This window comes from Haliotis asinina, chromosome 5, assembly GCF_037392515.1.
Source record: "Haliotis asinina isolate JCU_RB_2024 chromosome 5, JCU_Hal_asi_v2, whole genome shotgun sequence".
NCBI classification, from domain to species: Eukaryota; Metazoa; Mollusca; class Gastropoda; order Lepetellida; family Haliotidae; genus Haliotis; species Haliotis asinina.
Genome location: NC_090284.1, coordinates 40,467,427 through 40,487,914, shown reverse-complemented (window position 1 = coordinate 40,487,914; position 20,488 = coordinate 40,467,427). Strand labels below are relative to the sequence as shown.

The 20,488-nt window shown below is 39.3% G+C and overlaps 1 protein-coding gene across 1 annotated transcript; it reads left to right on the top strand.

The window, feature by feature from the left end:
* The first annotated feature begins 18 nt into the window (after window positions 1–18).
* On the top strand, window positions 19–4,043 carry LOC137284434 (large ribosomal subunit protein uL16-like). Its single transcript, XM_067816227.1, has 5 exons — window positions 19–225; window positions 1,228–1,286; window positions 2,570–2,816; window positions 3,322–3,484; window positions 3,831–4,043. Exons 1-5 carry the CDS (start codon window positions 203–205, stop codon window positions 3,993–3,995), a joined length of 657 nt encoding a protein of 218 aa, XP_067672328.1. The 5' UTR covers window positions 19–202; the 3' UTR covers window positions 3,996–4,043.
* Window positions 4,044–20,488: the final 16,445 nt, after the last annotated feature.

The following is a 20,488-nucleotide window of genomic DNA, read 5'->3' as shown; positions in this document are numbered from 1 at the left end:
ATAGAGTTCTTTCCCTTCGAAGGTAGGCCGACATGTTCCCTTAGGAGAAAATTGTTGTGATTTTAAATCAGCCGACATCGTAGTAATTGTAAACATTTGGTAGATAATGATAGAGAAATGTATAGTTGAAACACCGTAATTTAATACTAACGCTTTATTATGCGTACATTTATTACTGCTTTCTTACATTTGCAGATTAAAAATGGGGCGACGACCAGCCCGTTGGTATGTATATAGATAACATACTGAGAACTCTGTACCGTGTTATTGTACTATTACTTTCTGCGCTTTTTGTGTGTGAGTCGAAAGTACCGTTCAAGAAGATCGAAGAAGAAGCAAGAACTTTAATAAATTCAGTTGTCAAAACATAACATTTCGATTCATAGGTTTTGATTTCCTTAGATAGTTCTGAAGTGTTCTACCAAAATTAACCATCATGATGATTTGGCACAATTCAACACGTAAAATCAGAACATGAAATTATGGATAACACACTCTGGGTTATTTTAGTTAGCGACGTTTAGATTAAAATTCAGATCGTAATCTTTTACACAAAGGACAGGAACTTTGAGTTCTGAGTATTTTTCTCATGTTGGTATCTTTAGCTAAAACTAAAAAGTGTCATGATGTTAACACACACACACACGAAAAAAAGCCAAAGAGCAAGTGATTAGTGGTTAAAAACTAAGGAACAGTTACATTCTGTTAAATGCTATATTGCTCACTATAGAGTAGATCACTTAAGACTTAAACCCTTTACTGTGTTGCGTATCTCACCTGCTGTTCATTGATGAAGTTTATCTGATGTAAGTGACTGCAGAGGGTTGTTAGAATTGTAATTTTTTATATTTTTTAAGGATATATTACACGCTTGCCATGTGAAAAAGTGATATTTATCCACTCAAAAAATGCTACAAATATTGGAGTGGCATGCAGTGTTACTGCTTAACCACAGTTGATTTGTTTTTAGTAATTGTTTGACATAAACTGAAACAATCTCCATAGCTACCCCACATTTGCATAACGTGATGCATGTAAGTAGGCCTTCTGCCTGATATTTGTTTGTGTAAAACATCACTGACCAATACAATCTTCTCTTTCTGTATAAGACAGTGTTTTATTACTTTACAAGATTACTATCATAGTTTTATTTACTGATTACTGATTTTATTTATATTTAGTGTTCAGACAGATATTTTGTTTTCAACAAGTGAATTCTTATTTCAGCTACCGCTACTGTAAAAACAAGCCCTATCCTAAGTCACGGTTTTGCCGTGGTGTCCCAGGTAAGGAAACATTTTTGACTGAAGGTCATGGAATTAATCATCCCTGTTTGATATTTATTTTTATTCTTATACTAACTGTTCTGTTGTGTTCTGTGACGCCACCAGATTATGTATGAGACAAGAGGCATTTGGTTATCTCCTCCTGATACATTTCAAATGACAAATGTGCTTGTACACAAGTGACCATCTGTGTCCTCAGGCTGGAAGCTTAAACACACTAGTATTGCAGTGTTCAGTCATGAGGTTGGCCTTCTGAATGGGCTTACAGTGCTGGCTTGTTTGATTCTGCACATTGATACAATGTGTCAAGACCAGTTTTTGTTTTACTGACCCGTGAAGGTCTGGAGGTAGAAAAGGCCTTCAGCAACCATGCTTGCCATAACACATAACATACGACTATGCTTATCGTAAGAGGTGACTAACGGGATCGGATGGTCAGACTCTCTGACTTGGTCGACATGCCATCGGTTCCCAATTGCACTGATCGATGCTCATATTGTTGATCACTGGATTGTCTGGTCCAGACTCATTTATTTACAGACCACCTCCATGTGGCTGGAATATTGCTGAGTGTGGCACAAAACTAAACTCACTCACTTTGTTTTGCCAACATAGAAACCTTGTGACAGGGATAAGTAGGGCAGGGACAATTCACAGATACACCGATACATCGTGATACATTTGAGTTTTGTTGACTGGTGTATCGATACAAAATGATGCACAACTTTTTATATGAAACACTACTATCTTAAACATGTCAAACGTAACCAAAATACTTATCTAGAGAAAATTATGCAAGTATGGTAGAATGTCTTGCTTGTTTATTACAACAGTGATATTATACACAAATACCTTGAAATAAATCATTTTAAATCTTAATACTGTGTCACTCTTTCAAGGTGTATTCCGGGTAATATCGTGATATGTATAGTATTGGAAGTAAACTATCGTGATATGCATTGTATCATGGCAAAGTTTATCATCCCAGCCCTAGGGATAAGTCTGAAGCAACTTACGCAGCTTTAAAATGACTGAAGGTTCCAAGAGGTCAGTATTGCTGAAGGCAGTGTGAAATAGTTATTAGGGTTATTTAGTAGTTGAGGCGACAAAGACAGGTATGAGTTGACCATGTAGGTAATTGTGTGAAGCCCATACCCTGGAGTACTGGTTAAAGTGTGTAAATATTTGCAGGGGTGAAAATATGTGGATTTGAACACTGGGGGTCATTCTTATGAATTGTCTGACATCTCTTCTGTTACTAAGTATTAATCAACCTTTTTCAGATCCAAAGATCCGAATCTTTGATTTGGGCAGGAAGAAGGCTCGTGTTGATGAGTTCCCTCTCTGCGTCCACTTGATCTCCGATGAGTATGAACAGCTGTCATCGGAAGCTCTGGAGGCTGGACGTATCTGCGCCAACAAGTACCTAGTGAAGGTCTGCGGCAAGGACTCTTTCCACTTGCGTGTGCGCTTACATCCTTTCCATGTTATCCGAATCAACAAGATGTTGTCATGTGCCGGTGCTGATCGGTGAGTCATAGCTTTGAACATTGATGGAGTCTGTAGGTGTAAACATTAACACTGTAAGCAATATTTGTGGGTTTTAAGTACAAAGTCCACTGGTATTCTACTAGCCCGGGTTTGCCTTATTGTATAGGTGCAAGTGTGAAGACATTTTTGTGTGTGTCCAATACTGACATTGTGGGAGTATATGAGAATAAATTTTATTTACAATTTTTGCATTGTACTGATTTTTCTAGTTAGAATGGGTGGTTTATGAGGTGACGTATAGCATCAAGTGCTCAGTGACGCTGACTTGATTGACTCTTTCATCGGGTCCCAATAGTGTAGATCAATGCTGTTGCTGTTCACTGGCATTTATATTTTTCATGACTTTGATGGAAACGAGTCAAACTTAATCTAAGAAAACATCAAGTAACTGTGAGATGATTTGTCCTTTCAAATATGTGGGGGCCGGGGGATATTTCATCTTCTGATGACTCTTGTTGATATGTTTATAATAATACTATTTCAGACTTCAGACCGGTATGCGTGGAGCTTGGGGTAAACCCCAAGGAACTGTGGCTCGTGTCAACATTGGACAGCCAATCATGTCAGTTCGTTCAAGAGAGCAGAACGAGGCTGCTGTGATTGAGGCTCTTAGGAGAGCCAAGTTCAAGTACCCTGGCAGACAGAAGGTGAATCAGGCGATGCTCAAAGCTTCTTGTTTTTGTTGATCAAAAATAATCCAAAATTGATCAGAAGACGCATAAAAAATGGTTATTGATTGTAAAAAAATATTTTCCATTATTCAGAATTATCGTTTTAGCACAGCACACTTATGTGAAGTTACTAACCATTAAACTTGACGAATTTTCATTAACAAACATGCTCAGTGATGCCAAGATATGCGCTTTGTAAAATTAAAACCACATTCATAGTTTAATTAAAATTTGTTCAGCTCAAGTCCTCGACTAATTGATTGATTGTTTCCCAACACTATTCACAACCATCTTTTAACTAATGTTATATTTTCTATTGCAGATCGTGATCTCCAAGAAGTGGGGATTCACCAAGTGGCCCCGAGACAGCTACGAGGACATGTGCGCCGATGGACGCCTGATTGCTGATGGTGTTGGTGTGCAGTACAGACCCAACAGGGGGCCCCTGAGCAAGTGGAGGAAGGACCAGACCAACCTCAGGGCCTAGACACTGTATGAACAGACATGGTCGTGTGAATAAAGAGCTGGCAAAATATCACCTGTGATCTGTTTGTTAATGAACCATATATTTATCTTGACCTTTAAAGAGGTCATGATTCAGTCAAGCAAATGTTGGTAGAGGTGCCATAGTTGTAATTTAAAGATACATTTACCAACTAATTTTTCACACTCTCAGCAAAGAAAACCAAATCCAAACCCATGCTCTGTTCGACTTTGTTGTGGTCACATGGATTTAATTTGTAAAAGCACCTAGCAATAACAGTGCTGCTTGGGTGATTACATTCACTATATAGCCTGGGGGATCGTGTATCGCCTACCTAGACCCTATGAAGCAGCGTCTTAGGAACCACTGGTACCTTTTACCATCGTTGGGATTCTTGGTCGACTTGCGCAGCCAGGGTTTACTGTAAGAAGTGACCATGGTGTAGGTGGTGATGGTCGATGACGTGTACCAAATGAAGGGTTATGGCTTTCAATATTGGTCACTGGGTTATGTGCTCCATACTACAAGTTCATGTAGTATATCAGTGAGAGTGGATTTACAGCACACTCCACATTACTGCAGCTAAATGGTGGAGGCCTGTACATAACCAACTCGGGAGCAGACAGACCATTGATCAAAAGTGATGAACATCAATAAACAAAGCCAACTAACATGAACACACTTTCTCCGTCTCTTTGGATGTGGAATGCCAAGAACAGTACCTACTGCAGTCTTGAAGGATTCAAGTTATGATACATGGGGCTTTGAAACTGCACTGAATCTAATGCTGAGCATTGTGAAGATTGAAAACGTATTTGTTTCCGTTTTGATGAATATGTTTCTTGAACCAGTCAGTTCATTTAACAGTCCAGGGCATCTCTGGCTACTGGAATATCAAGCTGTCTGAAATAACCTTAGCAGATGCAAGTGTTAATCAAAGATGGGAAAAAACAGTTCGACAATTTTGAATGGCCACACAATAGAGAAACTGGTTTTGCTTGCGCAAGTTGAACAAACCAGTTAATTATGGGACAGTCACAAATACGTGTGCCAATTGATACACGTGTGGTCAGATTCTTCGAAGCTTTCATAAAATGTCTACACCTTAACGATAACTAACTTCGTCTTGACGCGTTTGGAGGTTGGAAAAACGTGATTTAAACATATTTATTCCCAAAGAAGGGAACCGGGTTTGTAAACAAGCATATGCCTATGTGAACATCGCTCCGGAATACAATAAAGGAAGAGTACACATGTCTTGATGAACGTACAATGTGAATTATATATAAATGTTGCATTGTGAACCTGTATGTCAAATAAACATTTTGGATCAAAACTGCCTGTTAATTTATAAGCGAGCCCACTGAAATCTGAGACCCGTGAAGGTCCTGAGGTAGAATTGGCCTTCAGCAGCCCATGCTTGCCATGAAAGGCGATTGTGCCCACTGAAATCTGAAGTTCTTTGTTTCCTTTTGAGGAACAGTTTTGGTTTCCAAACAAAATTGATTTTAGCTCAAACCCTTTAGTATAAAAATGCATAAGTTGACCTATCTCGCTGTAAGAAATAATAAGATATAATAAGCCGAGTCTTGTATTTTCGTTTTCACGAATGTCATACGGAACCTTTTACCTCGTCTACCATTTTAGGTGCGTTTGGTCGATATGCTTTTTCATCAGAAAGCAGAGATTTTGGTAATAACTATCAATTTGGATTCAAAACCATGTTAGCCAAATGAGACAATCACGATGACAACACCACTTTGTAACAACGCTTCTTGCATTGTTATTTGAAGTGCGACGTTTCTTTTGTGTTGTCTTAAGAAAGGCGAACAAGTTAACACCCATATATATATATATATATGTAATGCTGAACATAATAATTATAATTGTGAAATGTATCTTTTCCCAAACATGCCATTAATTTATTATATGACATTATTTGTACGAAACTTTCTGCGGACAGTTCATTATATGAAGTTAATCGTTGTGTCCATCCTGTCCTCGAACCATGGAGGAACTTCATACAGTTTCCAAAGAAAATTCATCTAATACTAAGAACAATACACCAAAGAAAAAGCGGTTTTAAGTAAAACAAAGAAACCAGAAAATACATTTCTTGGATAGAGCTGTGCCTGAAGTTAAGATCATAAAGGAATCCCATGTCTAAACGACAAAAGGCAACTTAGAGAAAATTAAAATTCGAGTACAAGACAACAAATTGTCTCCAAATTGTCAATTCCCTTAAGGCAAAGTTGAATGTTTGTACTGAAAGAAAGAAAAAATGGGAAAAGAAAAACAAAACAAATTCATCAAACAAAATAAACTTTTCAGAAATCATGAAAAGCACTTCTACAGGCGACTTAAAACAAATGGTGATGGCGAGCACGCTAAGCGGCCTCCCATGGATGCCAGTGAAAGGTTCTGGAAACACTTTGGGTCTGTACCCGGCAACTGTAACCTTGAGGCACCATGGGCCAGTGATTACGCCCATGCAATGCATGAGAACATAACTAGGTCGTTTGTCTGTTACATCTAACCAGTGTTATAAAAAAAGTCAAAATCTAATACAGCTCCAGGACCCGATGGCTTCCCCTCAGTTCAAACACAATTACTTCACTGTTTCAGTATTCTCGTGGATACCGGTGATGTTTCTCAGTGGTTCTGTAAAGGTCGCACAATACTTCTCTCCAAGAAAGGAGACTCGACTGTTTCATTTTGCTGCTCTTCCATTTATATTATTTACAGATTGCAGAAGGTGGAAAGAAGGTAATGTTAGGGGTGCAAGGATCAACTTCGTATGATTTTGGAAGAGGCTAAAACGTAACAGCGCAACCTCTCCCTGTGTTCGACTGACTACAAAAAGGGCACCCGACTCTACCCCTCAAGAATGGATTCTGAAGTTTCTTCTTTGTATTGACCTCTCTGAGCGACTACTTGATTTACTCAAGTCTTTAATGAGTTGCTTGTCACCTTTATTTGAGATGTAGTCAATGAGATGTAGATGAAGGGTATATATTGGCATAAATGGTGGAGCTGCATCTCATAGTCTGATAATTTTCATTGTCCCTACCATAATTGAGTTAGATCAGGGTGTAACTGGATCCCGTTTATCACATATAGTATGGCCAGATATTATTGGGAATTGTAGGGGCAAAGCCCGTCTGCGCTTTTGAAGGGAATACGAATGAGCAGTGAATATGAACAGATATTGTCGAGGGACATTTACTTCCATCTGGTCAAGTGTTCTATGGAAATTTGTGGATTCCCCCCCCATGACAGCGATCCAAATCAACGTTCAAAGAATTCACAGGAATGGATTCGGACCCAAAAGATGACATTATTAGATTGGCCAAGCTATAGCCCTGACCTGAAAATATTTGGGGACTTTTGAAGGAAAATGTCATTAAAGAGAATATGAAAAATCTGACTGAAATGAATGAAGAGGTGGTCCGATACTGGGACCACAGCTTTCCGGCTTCATTGATTTGTAATATCCCCCGTCGCATTGAAGCGTGCATTGCTGCCCATGGTGACTTGACAAAATACTAACTGTTCACCTGTCTTTGAATCTCGAGTTATGTTCTGCTGATATTCACGTTTAATACGTGAGTAATGAGTGAAATATATTTTTAAATATACAATCTTAAAATCTCAATAATTTCTGTTGTCCATATTATATATCCAAGGCTAATTCATTGATAAAGAATGTAAACAGAAACGGGCTTGTCTGGGACCAAAATGGCAAATATTATTTTCTGAAACTTCGTTACTATTTCTCACACATACATTTTGACATTTTCATATATACTACATAAAAGTGTATTCATCTTTTGACTTTTGACAAATTCAACAAATAAGGCATAGACTTTTCCACCCCGTTAAATTCAAATATTTTTTACAATAGATTGAGGTTTCCCGAGGATAATTAAGAGAGTGATTCCACGGTAGTTATTTGGATTGTTTACATCGCCTTGTTTATGGATGGGTTATATAGATATAGACGAATGTTTACAAAATTCCGGGAGAATGTTGTCTTGTCTATTTTGACTTTTTGCATTTGAGATTCTGTATACTTTCCATTATTTCCTGTCTGTCTGTGGTTGTATCTAAAATGTCACAGACAACGTCCAAATCAGCATTTACGAAAAGTGTTGGTGGCTCATATTATATACAACAGTGCCCTTATCTATTTCCGGGCTTGAGAAAATAAAAGATTTTCAAAGATTATTAAAATCGGGGACGCTGGTTACCGTGATGGACGAGGAGGCTGTCTGTTTTGGAGACACTAATTGGTTGATTTGTGTCACGTCATGTGACCATGAACTATCTTCTGGTAGAACAGGCTGATTGGTGGATGTATGCTAGGTTAGAAAGGACACTCAGAAACCGGAGACACCGATTGGTTGAGTGTGACGACAAGCTGAACACCAACTCGGTTTATACAAACAATGATTGTTTGTTGTCTTGGACAGTTGGAACGAGTACTCACTGGAAACACTGATTGGTCGATTTCGATGATGAGCAGAAGAACAACATGAGAACTATATTCAGAAATTCGCAATAATCTAAGACATCAGATGGAAAATATGTGAACGAATGGTTTAAATATACATGTATTATATTTCAAATTTTCTTTGCTGAAATAATGCTGGATCAATACATTACTATAAATTGCTGTATGTACATGTATGTATCTTTATACACAATAAAAATATAATTGATAATTTATTGCTTTTATACTGTATTAAGTATTGATTGTATTATATTATATTTAATGGGGCGGCACTTACATAAACTTTTGGCTTGCGGCAATCCATATTCATGTCCTTATTTCATGAATGAAACATGTTTACAATGTATCTTTATATGTGGCTGCGACAACTTAAGTTTAAACGCCATGCATCAGAAACAGACATTGTATGCTTTTACATACATGGATATGATCTGACGTCTTTGCTTTACGGCCATCGTTCAGTCAGCAGTTCCATAAACATGGTCATCAGTCAACCAGTTCACGGTTTCATCGTGAAAAGCAAACGATTTGAACAATTATCAACTTTCGTGGAAAGGAGAACTGCCTAATTATATTTTTCCACAGACACCAATGACTTCAAAATATTGACGTTATATATTTCATTTGTGCTACTATACATTATGTTTAGCACTACCTAAGTGTACTAACCAGTCGTTCCAATGAATTTACACAATCATTGTTCTGTCACCGATCCAGGTTTCAGTAACATATATGATATGGTTTAAACATATTTATTTCATGAAAAAAGCGACGACAGAATTTTCCTGAACTGGATTGGTCAACAAGTTCAAGAGAACTTATATGATGACCGCTCCAGTGTACACATATATATATGGAACCGTGTCACGATATGACTTACAGTATTTCACTGGCAGTTTAGAAGAGATCAAGAATGATGGTAATTTTATGGACGTACATTATTCTGTGACAGACAGAAATCCAGTCCCACCTAGAATCTGTGTAACGTTTTGGGATGATAATTTGTATTGAACAAAGTAAACACATGAACCATGATTCTATGAAACTTCAAATTCTTACTTTCATCCTTGCATCAGCCGCGTAGTTGTGATAATGTCAGTGAACAGGCTTCATCTGTAAACCGTCACTGATTGAAGCGTTTGCTGTCTTCCACCCTGAGATACACTCATGCTATAAAAGCTCACCACGGATGACTCCAAATCAGTGTCAACCAATCAAAACACGGATCTAATTTTTCCAGCCAATGAAAACTGACAGGAATGCATACAGCTAGTCGATGGAACCATGCTCAATAAACAATTGATTGTTATTAAAAAAGTGGGCTTTATAAGTCTGCTTGAAACAGACTTCGACACTTCAGTTGGTGACAAACCTCGAGACAGTTCTAAGTGACGTTCGTGGTGAAAACAAGAATCATCCTTATTACTGCGCCGTAATCGGTACATTTGAAGATGACAACCCAATTTGGAAATGGTAAGTTATAATGAACAAATATTGCATGTCAGAAATCTTTGAGACTTGTTGATTTCCTCTGAATTAATTGCTCAGTTCACAATCACGTATTATCAAGTTCGTTTCATCAAGGTAAATTCGAATAACTTTGAAAATTCAAATATATTATTAGGGGTAAAAGTTACAGTGGTAATAATATTTAGCAATTGCCATTATTGTCATTATCTGTGCTTTGTATTTCCAGACAGCAACAACAACCGCTACCGCTCAAAGTGTCCAGCCCCTCTGTCCTTACAGTCAGCCCAGCGATTCCAGCCCTACCAGAGACCCTCCCACTCATTCAGGTAAGTTGTACTGTACGCGAAGAGTATATTCTCGTTTACTATACCAATATAAAGCCCTGCATCCTAAACATCTCATTTCACGAACTTGTATCTATCCAATCCAACAACTATTTTTGTCTCATTCCAGATTTGCTCCAAAGTCCGACCTTGATTCACCACTAGTCCAGACCAGAGGTTTTGTCCCGACTCCTCCCTGTCCTGCTCCAGGAACATGGGCCAACACCTTCAGCTACGACGACTTCAGCACCAAAATATGGGCAAACGACGTCTACCAGCAGCATCGTCTCCAGATGCAGACAGCGTTGATCCAGAGGGAGATCCTGATGTCGACCCCCGGTATCAGCCCCTACCCAATCAATGTCCCACGAAATTCCACACCACTTACTCCATATGGAGTGTACGACAACCTTGCCTGCAGCATCATGAAAGAAGAGTGCGACACGGGCTACTTTAGCTCATCTGACATCTCCAGAGTGACTCCAAATGGTGACATCGCCGACGACGTCCTTGACAGTAGACCGGATTCCCCCAGCAGCGACATGCCAAGTAAAGGAACAGATGAGTCCCCTACCATGTTGACCCCACCAGACACACCCAACTACGCCCTGGAATTCACCATATCACGCATCGTCCCCCAGATCAAGTCAGAGGTCCAAAGCGGATCGAACCACACGACTCCTCCAGGTCTCCAATCCTCAATTCCTACTCCCTCCGCGCTCCACTCTCAACTCAAGAAGAAGCAGGCTCACCAAGAACAAGGTCAATACGAGTGCCAGACTTGCGGGAAGGTATTCGGATGGAAGACTGGTCTGGTGACCCATCAGCGAGTACATACCGGTGAACGCCCATACAAGTGTCCGGACTGCCCTAAAGCCTTCAGTGACTACTCCACATACAGCAAGCACTGTCGCATCCACTCCGGACAGAAACCCTACAGTTGCGACGTCTGTGGCAAGGCCTTCACTCAGTCAGGGAACCGACTCAGGCATATGAGGACTGTCCACAAGGTTGCTTTGTGAATTGTTCATCCGTAGAAAACGTAGACACGTAGGAAGTGCTATTTGATTCTACTGCGTACTATGAGTGCCAGAAAAAATGTGATTATGCTCAATATGTCAGTAGTGCTATGTGACGGAAACGTGCTATGGAACAGTGTTATGTATATTTGTATATGTTGAATATATTGAATTAAACATGGAATGTTAATTACAATTGTTTTTGTCCTTGTGTATCATGTAAGACAACATGTGTACGTATTGAACAAGTCAGCATCACCAAACGTTCAACAAGATATCCTCTGGAAAATCTGTCAAGATGTGGTTTAAATATTTCAACTTTTCATTGCTGAAATAATGAAGGATCAATACATTACTATGAAATGCTTTATGTAGATATACATGTATGTGTTTTTATATGTGTCTGCAACGACCTAAACGTTGATATGTAGTGTCGATCCCATATATCAGATTGCATAAGTGGATATCAATTTGAGAACAAAACTCTTGTTTCCTTTACCTGCCACATTGACATGAGTATGTATGACTTGACATCAGTGCTTTATGGCCACAGTTCAGTCAGTCGGTGCACTGACAGAAAGGCCTACCTAAATGAAGATCGGACATTGTATTGGTGGTATGAATAGGTTCTTAAACATATCCAGCAGAGGAAGTTGTTTACTTGTTGGTTATTCCACAATGTAATTGTATCGGGCAAAACCGAATTGGCATAAATAGCACAGTTGTATCTTATAGTCTAGTACATAAGATGTCCCCTTTGTCATTGTCCCGAAGATTGTAATTAGTGTTGTCAGACACATTCCCTGGAACAAGATCACCAAGATAATCGGGAGCCATACGATTTACAATAATGTTAATCTGTAAGTTTCTCCTCGTTGAATGCATTACATATGTGATTGTAAACATCGGTCTCTTTGATTTAAAAGAGTAGTTATTTGGAATAGACATGTCATCAGTAGTATATAAATATTGTTGAAACCATACATGATCTGCCATCAATACTTCATGGTCATAGTTCTGTCAGCAGTTCCCAAAGCATGGACTTCCCTCAATCAGTTCACGACTTTATCGTTAAAATGGAAGAAAAAATAGAAATTTTCATATGGAAATGCATTGTGGTCCCCAGGCACAATGGACTCCAAAATTCTGACTTTATATATTCCGCTTGTGCAAATATATAGTATGTTTAAAACTATTTTGTAAAACATATCAATGTTATAACCAGCTGTGTCAACGTTTTACCTGGAGAGGTGTTTAACTAGGGAGTTTGTGTTCTATTAGAAATCTAGATTTCATCGAAATAACGTAACGACAAGCTGAACACCAACTCAGTTGATACAAACACTAATTGGTTGTTGTCTTGGACAGTTGGAACGAGTACTCACTGGAAACACTGATTGGTTGATTTCGATGACGAGCAGATGGCATACGTGAAAAACGTCCAGACATCCTCAAGAATTTAAGGATATGATTTGCAAAATATATCAAGACATAATATAAAGATATTATGTGTCAAACTTTCATTGTTGAAATAATGAAGGGTCAACATATTGTTGTAAAAAGCCATCTGTACACAGATGTGTCCCAAACCATATGTCTAGGATATACCTCTAATGCCCTTACAATGCTATGATGTCATGAACGTGATGACGTCACAACGGTATGGGATCGCTGCCTTGCAAGGCTAATGGCAGTACCCTGTTGAGAGATGAACACTTTTCAACGAAACCTGCTGAATAGTGATTTTATATGATAAATGAGATTCTCTATTCATAAACTTTTTTCTTTTTAGTAGAGTGCTTACACGAACATATTTTAAATACAAATCTCATCTCTAAGTGTCAAGAAAAACTGCAAATTCAGTATGAACACGCATTACACGTAAATACCGATATCATTTTTCATTTGAGTTCAATGCGCCGACGTCGTCGAACATCGTCCAGATAATGCAGTTTAAGCATGTTCTCTCACAAGAAAAAACATAACATATTTGAAAATGATTTTTCAATGAAAAACCATTGAAATTACAATGGTTTGAAAGTTATCTAGAGCATCGATATCAGTGTGCAGTCATAAATGGCTATAGTTCAAACATTAAATCAGTAAAAGCTGGCGTCCCGCAGGGTTCTGTTCTGGGACAATTTCTGTTTCTGGTCTACATAAATGACACTGTTGAAGTCATTGACAGTAATAAAGGATTATTTGCCGGTGATACTTCTATTTATGTTATAGCTGATGATCCTCACGTAGCAGCGCTTAATCTGAATAATGATCTACTTACAATAGCAAATTGGACAAAAAAACTGGAAAGTCGATTTCAACCCTTCAAAAACTAAAACAGTCTTCTTCAGTAGGGAATCAAAATCAAATCATCAGCCAAGCTTATTTTTTACCGACGTTCAAGTATGGGAAACTTCGAGCCGTAAACATTTAGGTAGAACTCTTCAAAACGATTGTACATTGGATATTCATATCTCGATTCACATCGAGAAACACACTGAATCGTATGTATACATCGTTTATACTTCCGATCTTTGATTACTGTAGCCATATTTATGACAATTGTACCAATACACAGGCAACAGCTTTGTTTACGCTATAAGTTTATGAAACGCTTTACCGCAAAATGTTAAATCTCTAACAGATGGCAATGAATTCAAATCTACCTTAACTCCCAGAGCTACAATTATTCATTTCGATCCAAACATTGGTACAAGAGTTGTTTTTTTCCAAATCCTCCACTGTCGCTTAACGTTAGGATGTAGCGATCTCAATGCCGACAAATACAACAGATATATATCAGAGAGAGCCGATTGTCAGTGTGACCACCCTACTGAAGATGCACGTCATTATTTCCTGGTATGCCCCAGATTTGATACTATAAGAGTAAATAAAGTTCATTATATTAATGGCGTTTCATTTGAAACAATCTTATGCGGAATGTCCTTCTTGAATCCACAAATTCAATCAAATATATTCAAATCAATCCATCTATGCTTAATTGAAACTAGGCAGTTCAGCTGAGCAAACCATATACTACAATCTATAATTATAACAAGCCTTAGTGCCATGAATCCCGACTGCAAGCGACATAAATGTATAAAACCAGCATGGTTTTAATTTTCGGACTACATGTTGTAACATCAATTTTCGTTAGATATCATCTTTCTCTTACGATACTGTTCCATATATATATATGCATGAAGAAGTTTTGTTGTCTAAATTTGTTTGTCTGTATAACGTTTATGCTGAATAATCAGATAATGTGCGTAAACAGTCTATAAGTTAAAAAACTAACATTTCATTGTTATTGAGATGTTAAATTGAGGCTGCCAAAAAATATGTTGCAGAAACATATGAACCATGATTCCTTGAAACTGGTCAAATCTTTCCTTTAATCTATGCGATCAGCCGGGTAGTTGTGATAATGCCAGTGAACAGACTTCATTTACTGATTAAAGCGTTTACCGTCTTCTCCACACGCTGAGATATACTCATACACCCGAGGTATAATTCCCGATTACTTGATTGAGTTATACTCTGAAAGGTTACCGCTGATGACTCGTAATCAGTGTCAACCAATCAAAACACGGATCTCCTCTTTCCAGCCAATGAAAGCTTACGGGAATGCACACAACCAGTCGTTGAAACCATGTTCAGTTAAAACTTTCTTGATTGAGATTTGAAAAATAATCAGATAATGTGCGTAAACAGTGTATAAGTTAAAAACTAACATTTCATTGTTATTCAGATGTTAAATTGAGGCTGGCAAAAAATATGTTGCAGAAACATATGAACCATGATTCCTTGAAACTGGTCAAATCTTTCCTTTAATCTATGCGATCAGCCGGGTAGTTGTGATAATGCCAGTGAACAGACTTCATTTACTGATTAAAGCGTTTACCGTCTTCTCCACACGCTGAGATATACTCATACACCCGAGGTATAATTCCCGATTACTTGATTGAGTTATACTCTGAAAGGTTACCGCTGATGACTCGTAATCAGTGTCAACCAATCAAAACACGGATCTCCTCTTTCCAGCCAATGAAAGCTTACGGGAGTGCACACAACCAGTCGTTGAAACCATGTTCAGTTAAAACTTTCTTGATTGAGATTTGAAAAATGGGCTTTATAAGCTAGCTTGAAACAGTGTTCGACACTTCAGCTGCCACCCAGTCTCAAGACGCTACCAGTAGAAAAGACACCATTAGTACGCCGAACCCAGTATACATTTAAAGATGACAACCAAATATGGAAATGGTGAGAATAAAGTTAACTCTTTTAAAGAAATCTTTTGACATGTTGAACTGATTGTCCAATTGACAAAATTGTATTCATCAAGTCTGTTTCATCACTGTGATTTTGAATTTCCTTTTTTAAATACTCCCTGTGTGTCTCCCACGAATGACATTATATCAATGGGAGGAAAAGGCAGTATGTTAGGGTCGTCGTAATATTAGGCAGCTCTCATTTTCTGTACTTCGTATTTCCAGACAGCAACAACAACCGCTACCGCTCAAAGTGTCCAGCCCCTCTGTCCTTACAGTCAGCCCAGCGATTCCAGCCCTACCAGAGACCCTCCCACTCATTCAGGTAAGTTGTACTGTACGCGAAGAGTATATTCTCGTTTACTATACCAATATAAAGCCCTGCATCCTAAACATCTCATTTCACGAACTTGTATCTATCCAATCCAACAACTATTTTTGTCTCATTCCAGATTTGCTCCAAAGTCCGACCTTGATTCACCACTAGTCCAGACCAGAGGTTTTGTCCCGACTCCTCCCTGTCCTGCTCCAGGAACATGGGCCAACACCTTCAACTACGACGACTTCAGCACCAAAATATGGGCAAACGACGTCTACCAGCAGCATCGTCTCCAGATGCAGACAGCGTTGATCCAGAGGGAGATCCTGATGTCGACCCCCGGTATCAGCCCCTACCCAATCAATGTCCCACGAAATTCCACACCACTTACTCCATATGGAGTGTACGACAACCTTGCCTGCAGCATCATGAAAGAAGAGTGCGACACGGGCTACTTTAGCTCATCTGACATCTCCAGAGTGACTCCAAATGGTGACATCGCCGACGACGTCCTTGACAGTAGACCGGATTCCCCCAGCAGCGACATGCCAAGTAAAGGAACAGATGAGTCCCCTACCGTGTTGACCCCACCAGTCACACCCAACTACGTCCTGGAATTCACCATATCACGCATCGGCCCCCAGATCAAGTCAGAGGTCCAAAGCGGATCGAACTACACGACTCCTCCAGGTCTCCAATCCTCAGTTCCTACTCCCTCCGCTCTCCAGTCTCAGCCCAAGAAGAAGCAAGCTCACCAAGAACAAGGTCAATACGAGTGCCAGACTTGCGGGAAGGTATTCGGATGGAAGACTGGCCTGGTGACCCATCAGCGAGTACATACCGGTGAACGCCCATACAAGTGTCCGGACTGCCCTAAAGCCTTCAGTGACTACTCCACATACAGCAAGCACTGTCGCATCCACTCCGGACAGAAACCCTACAGTTGCGACGTCTGTGGCAAGGCCTTCACTCAGTCAGGGAACCGACTAAGGCATATGAGGACTGTCCACAAGGTTGCTTTGTGAATTGTTCATCCGTAGAAAACATAGACACGTAGGAAGTGCTATTTGATTCTACTGCGTACTATGAGTGCCAGAAAAAATGTGATTATGCTCAATATGTCAGTAGTGCTATGTGATGGAAACGTGCTATGGAACAGTGTTATGTATATTTGTATATGTTGAATATATTGAATTAAACATGGAATGTTAATTACAATTGTTTTTGTCCTTGTGTATCATGTAAGACAACATGTGTACGTATTGAACAAGTCAGCATCACCAAACGTTCAACAAGATATCCTCTGGAAAATCTGTCAAGATGTGGTTTAAATATTTCAACTTTTCATTGCTGAAATAATGAAGGATCAATACATTACTATGAAATGCTTTATGTAGATATACATGTATGTGTTTTTATATGTGTCTGCAACGACCTAAACGTTGATAAGTGTCGATCCCATATATCAGATTGCATACGTGGATATCAATTTGAGAACAAAACTCTTGTTTTCTTTACCTGCCACATAGACATGAGTATGTATGACTTGACATCAGTGCTTTATGGCCACAGTTCAGTCAGTCGGTGCACTGACAGAAAGGCCTACCTAAATGAAGATCGGACATTGTATTGGTGGTATGAATAGGTTCTTAAACATATCCAGCAGAGGAAGTTGTTTACTTGTTGGTTATTCCACAATGTAATTGTATCGGGCAAAACCGAATTGGCATAAATAGCACAGTTGTATCTTATAGTCTAGTACATAAGATGTCCCCTTTGTCATTGTCCCGAAGATTGTAATTAGTGTTGTCAGACACATTCCCTGGAACAAGATCACCAAGATAATCGGGAGCCATACGATTTACAATAATGTTAATCTGTAAGTTTCTCCTCGTTGAATGCATTACATATGTGATTGTAAACATCGGTCTCTTTGATTTAAAAGAGTAGTTATTTGGAATAGACATGTCATCAGTAGTATATAAATATTGTTGAAACCATACATGATCTGCCATCAATACTTCATGGTCATAGTTCTGTCAGCAGTTCCCAAAGCATGGACTTCCCTCAATCAGTTCACGACTTTATCGTTAAAATGGAAGAAAAAATAGAAATTTTCATATGGAAATGCATTGTGGTCCCCAGGCACAATGGACTCCAAAATTCTGACTTTATGTATTCCGCTTGTGCAAATATATAGTATGTTTAAAACTATTTTGTAAAACATATCAATGTTATAACCAGCTGTGTCAACGTTTTACCTGGAGAGGTGTTTAACTAGGGAGTTTGTGTTCTATTAGAAATCTAGATTTCATCGAAATAACGTAACGACAAGCTGAACACCAACTCAGTTGATACAAACACTAATTGGTTGTTGTCTTGGACAGTTGGAACGAGTACTCACTGGAAACACTGATTGGTTGATTTCGATGACGAGCAGATGGCATACGTGAAAAACGTCCAGACATCCTCAAGAATTTAAGGATATGATTTGCAAAATATATCAAGACATAATATAAAGATATTATGTGTCAAACTTTCATTGTTGAAATAATGAAGGGTCAACACATTGTTGTAAAAAGCCATCTGTACACAGATGTGTCCCAAACCATATGTCTAGGATATACCTCTAATGCCCTTACAATGCTATGATGTCATGAACGTGATGACGTCACAACGGTATGGGATCGCTGCCTTGCAAGGCTAATGGCAGTACCCTGTTGAGAGATGAACACTTTTCAACGAAAAGTGAAAATATCATGATCACGTGACTTACCTGTCCAGGTGGACGTGTGTACTGAACGGGACATAAATTTGCAATTAATGGCCAAATATCAGTTCGCAACAGCAATTTAAAGGTACAGGGTGTTGCATGAAAGTGTGAGGATACAGTGAAGCCGTCATGGGTGTGTGTACCGAAACCTGGAGGCGCGCTATAGGATGTTTTATTCCGACCAGGGTGAGACGTGTGTTTTTTTGCCCCGTTTTAAGGCTACCCCAGGGTACCCGTTTGACACTCGGACTCGCTGTGTTGTTGTTCACCGTCTTATCTGTCTCGGGGGACGTTGAGTCCAACCCAGGACCTCGCCAGTCCCAGAACAGGACTAACAATTCCGTGGATAGGATGCAGACCAGATTATCCACCACCAATGTCACCGGGATCGTATCATCGCCACCATTGACAGATGGGTCGGACCTCGCTGTAGCACTAAAGTCGATCCAAGCTGATCTTACCTCTCTCAACGATAAATTTGATCGCTTCGCACGTGATTTCAACGATCAGATACGTGCGCTTCAATCTGAAAACGACTCCCTCCGAGACCGGGTGTCTTTCTTGGAGAAGAAGACAGACAAGTTAGAGGCCAGTCCAGACGTAATAACGTCATTATACATGGCATTGCAGAAGAACAAGGTGAAACATGGGACACAGTTGAAAATAGAGTTAGAGACTTTCTCTCAAATAAACTGAACATGCTTAATGCCCCATCTGTTCCCATTGACCGCGCCCATCGCTTGCATAGCAAGTCCAGTACCAGACCAGTCATTGTCCGTTTCACATTTTATAAAGATAAGGAATCTGTTATGGAACGGGGGAGACGTCAGTTGAAGGGGGATGGTGTTAATAAAGTTTCTGAGGATTTTACCGAAAACATTCGCTGGATCAGACAACAGTTATTTCCCTTTATGAAACAAGCAAGGGACGGGAACAAGGTAGCTTTTTTAAGCTATGACAAGCTTGTCATTGACGGTGATGTTTTTGTTTTTGATGAGTATACCAAAGATATCCGTCAGATCGGCCGACGCCGTAATTGGTCGAGCAGAAGTCAACCTGCTCATCACCGCTCTGACTCCCCTCCCGCTGTCCCCCCAGACAACACGTCGTCTGCTCATCACCAGGCTGACTCCCCTCACGATGTGTCGTCTGCTCAAGGGTCCAGATAGGAAATTGGCGGTGGCCCCGTTGATGAATCTTCTCTTTGTATTAAAGATCACGAGATAAGTATTTCACATTATCTAAGTTTTTGTACTTGGAATATCTGTGGTATAAATACCAAAATATTAGATCCTGACTTTACATCATTTTGTGAATCTCATGATGTATTCAGTTGTATTGAAACAATGAGTCCTGATGCACAGCACGTCCTAGATGCTACATTCAGTAATTTTGATAATTTTGTATGCAATGCCGCCAGGCGACATAATGTTGGCAGATATTCAGGAGGTATATCAGTTTCTATCCGGAAGAATATTTCTTCTTTTTTTCAGAGAGTGTATATGGACTGGGAGAACTGTTTATTTTTCAAATTAACAGATGACTCTGCACATTTCCATATATTCATTGGATTTGTATACATCCACCCAGAAAGATCGCCTGAGTATACTGCTTCAGAAGACAACGGCATAGACATATTAGAAAATAGACTTTTACAAGTACTGTTTGATTATGGGGCAGCCAGTAAGTTTATTTTGTTTGGTGATTTTAATGCCAGAACAGCGAGTGAGCCAGATTTTATAGTAAATGACGGTTCTGACTATATACCCGTTGGTGACGATTACGCGCAGGATAACTTTGATAAACCT

Excerpts from the sequence above, each read along its gene's own strand:
- LOC137284434 (XM_067816227.1), top strand. The coding sequence starts at position 203 with ATGGGGCGACGACCAGCCCGTTG. Across the intron at positions 226-1,227 it reads GGGCGACGACCAGCCCGTTG|CTACCGCTACTGTAAAAACA; the intron begins GTATGTATATAG and ends TTCTTATTTCAG. Across the intron at positions 1,287-2,569 it reads GTTTTGCCGTGGTGTCCCAG|ATCCAAAGATCCGAATCTTT; the intron begins GTAAGGAAACAT and ends AACCTTTTTCAG.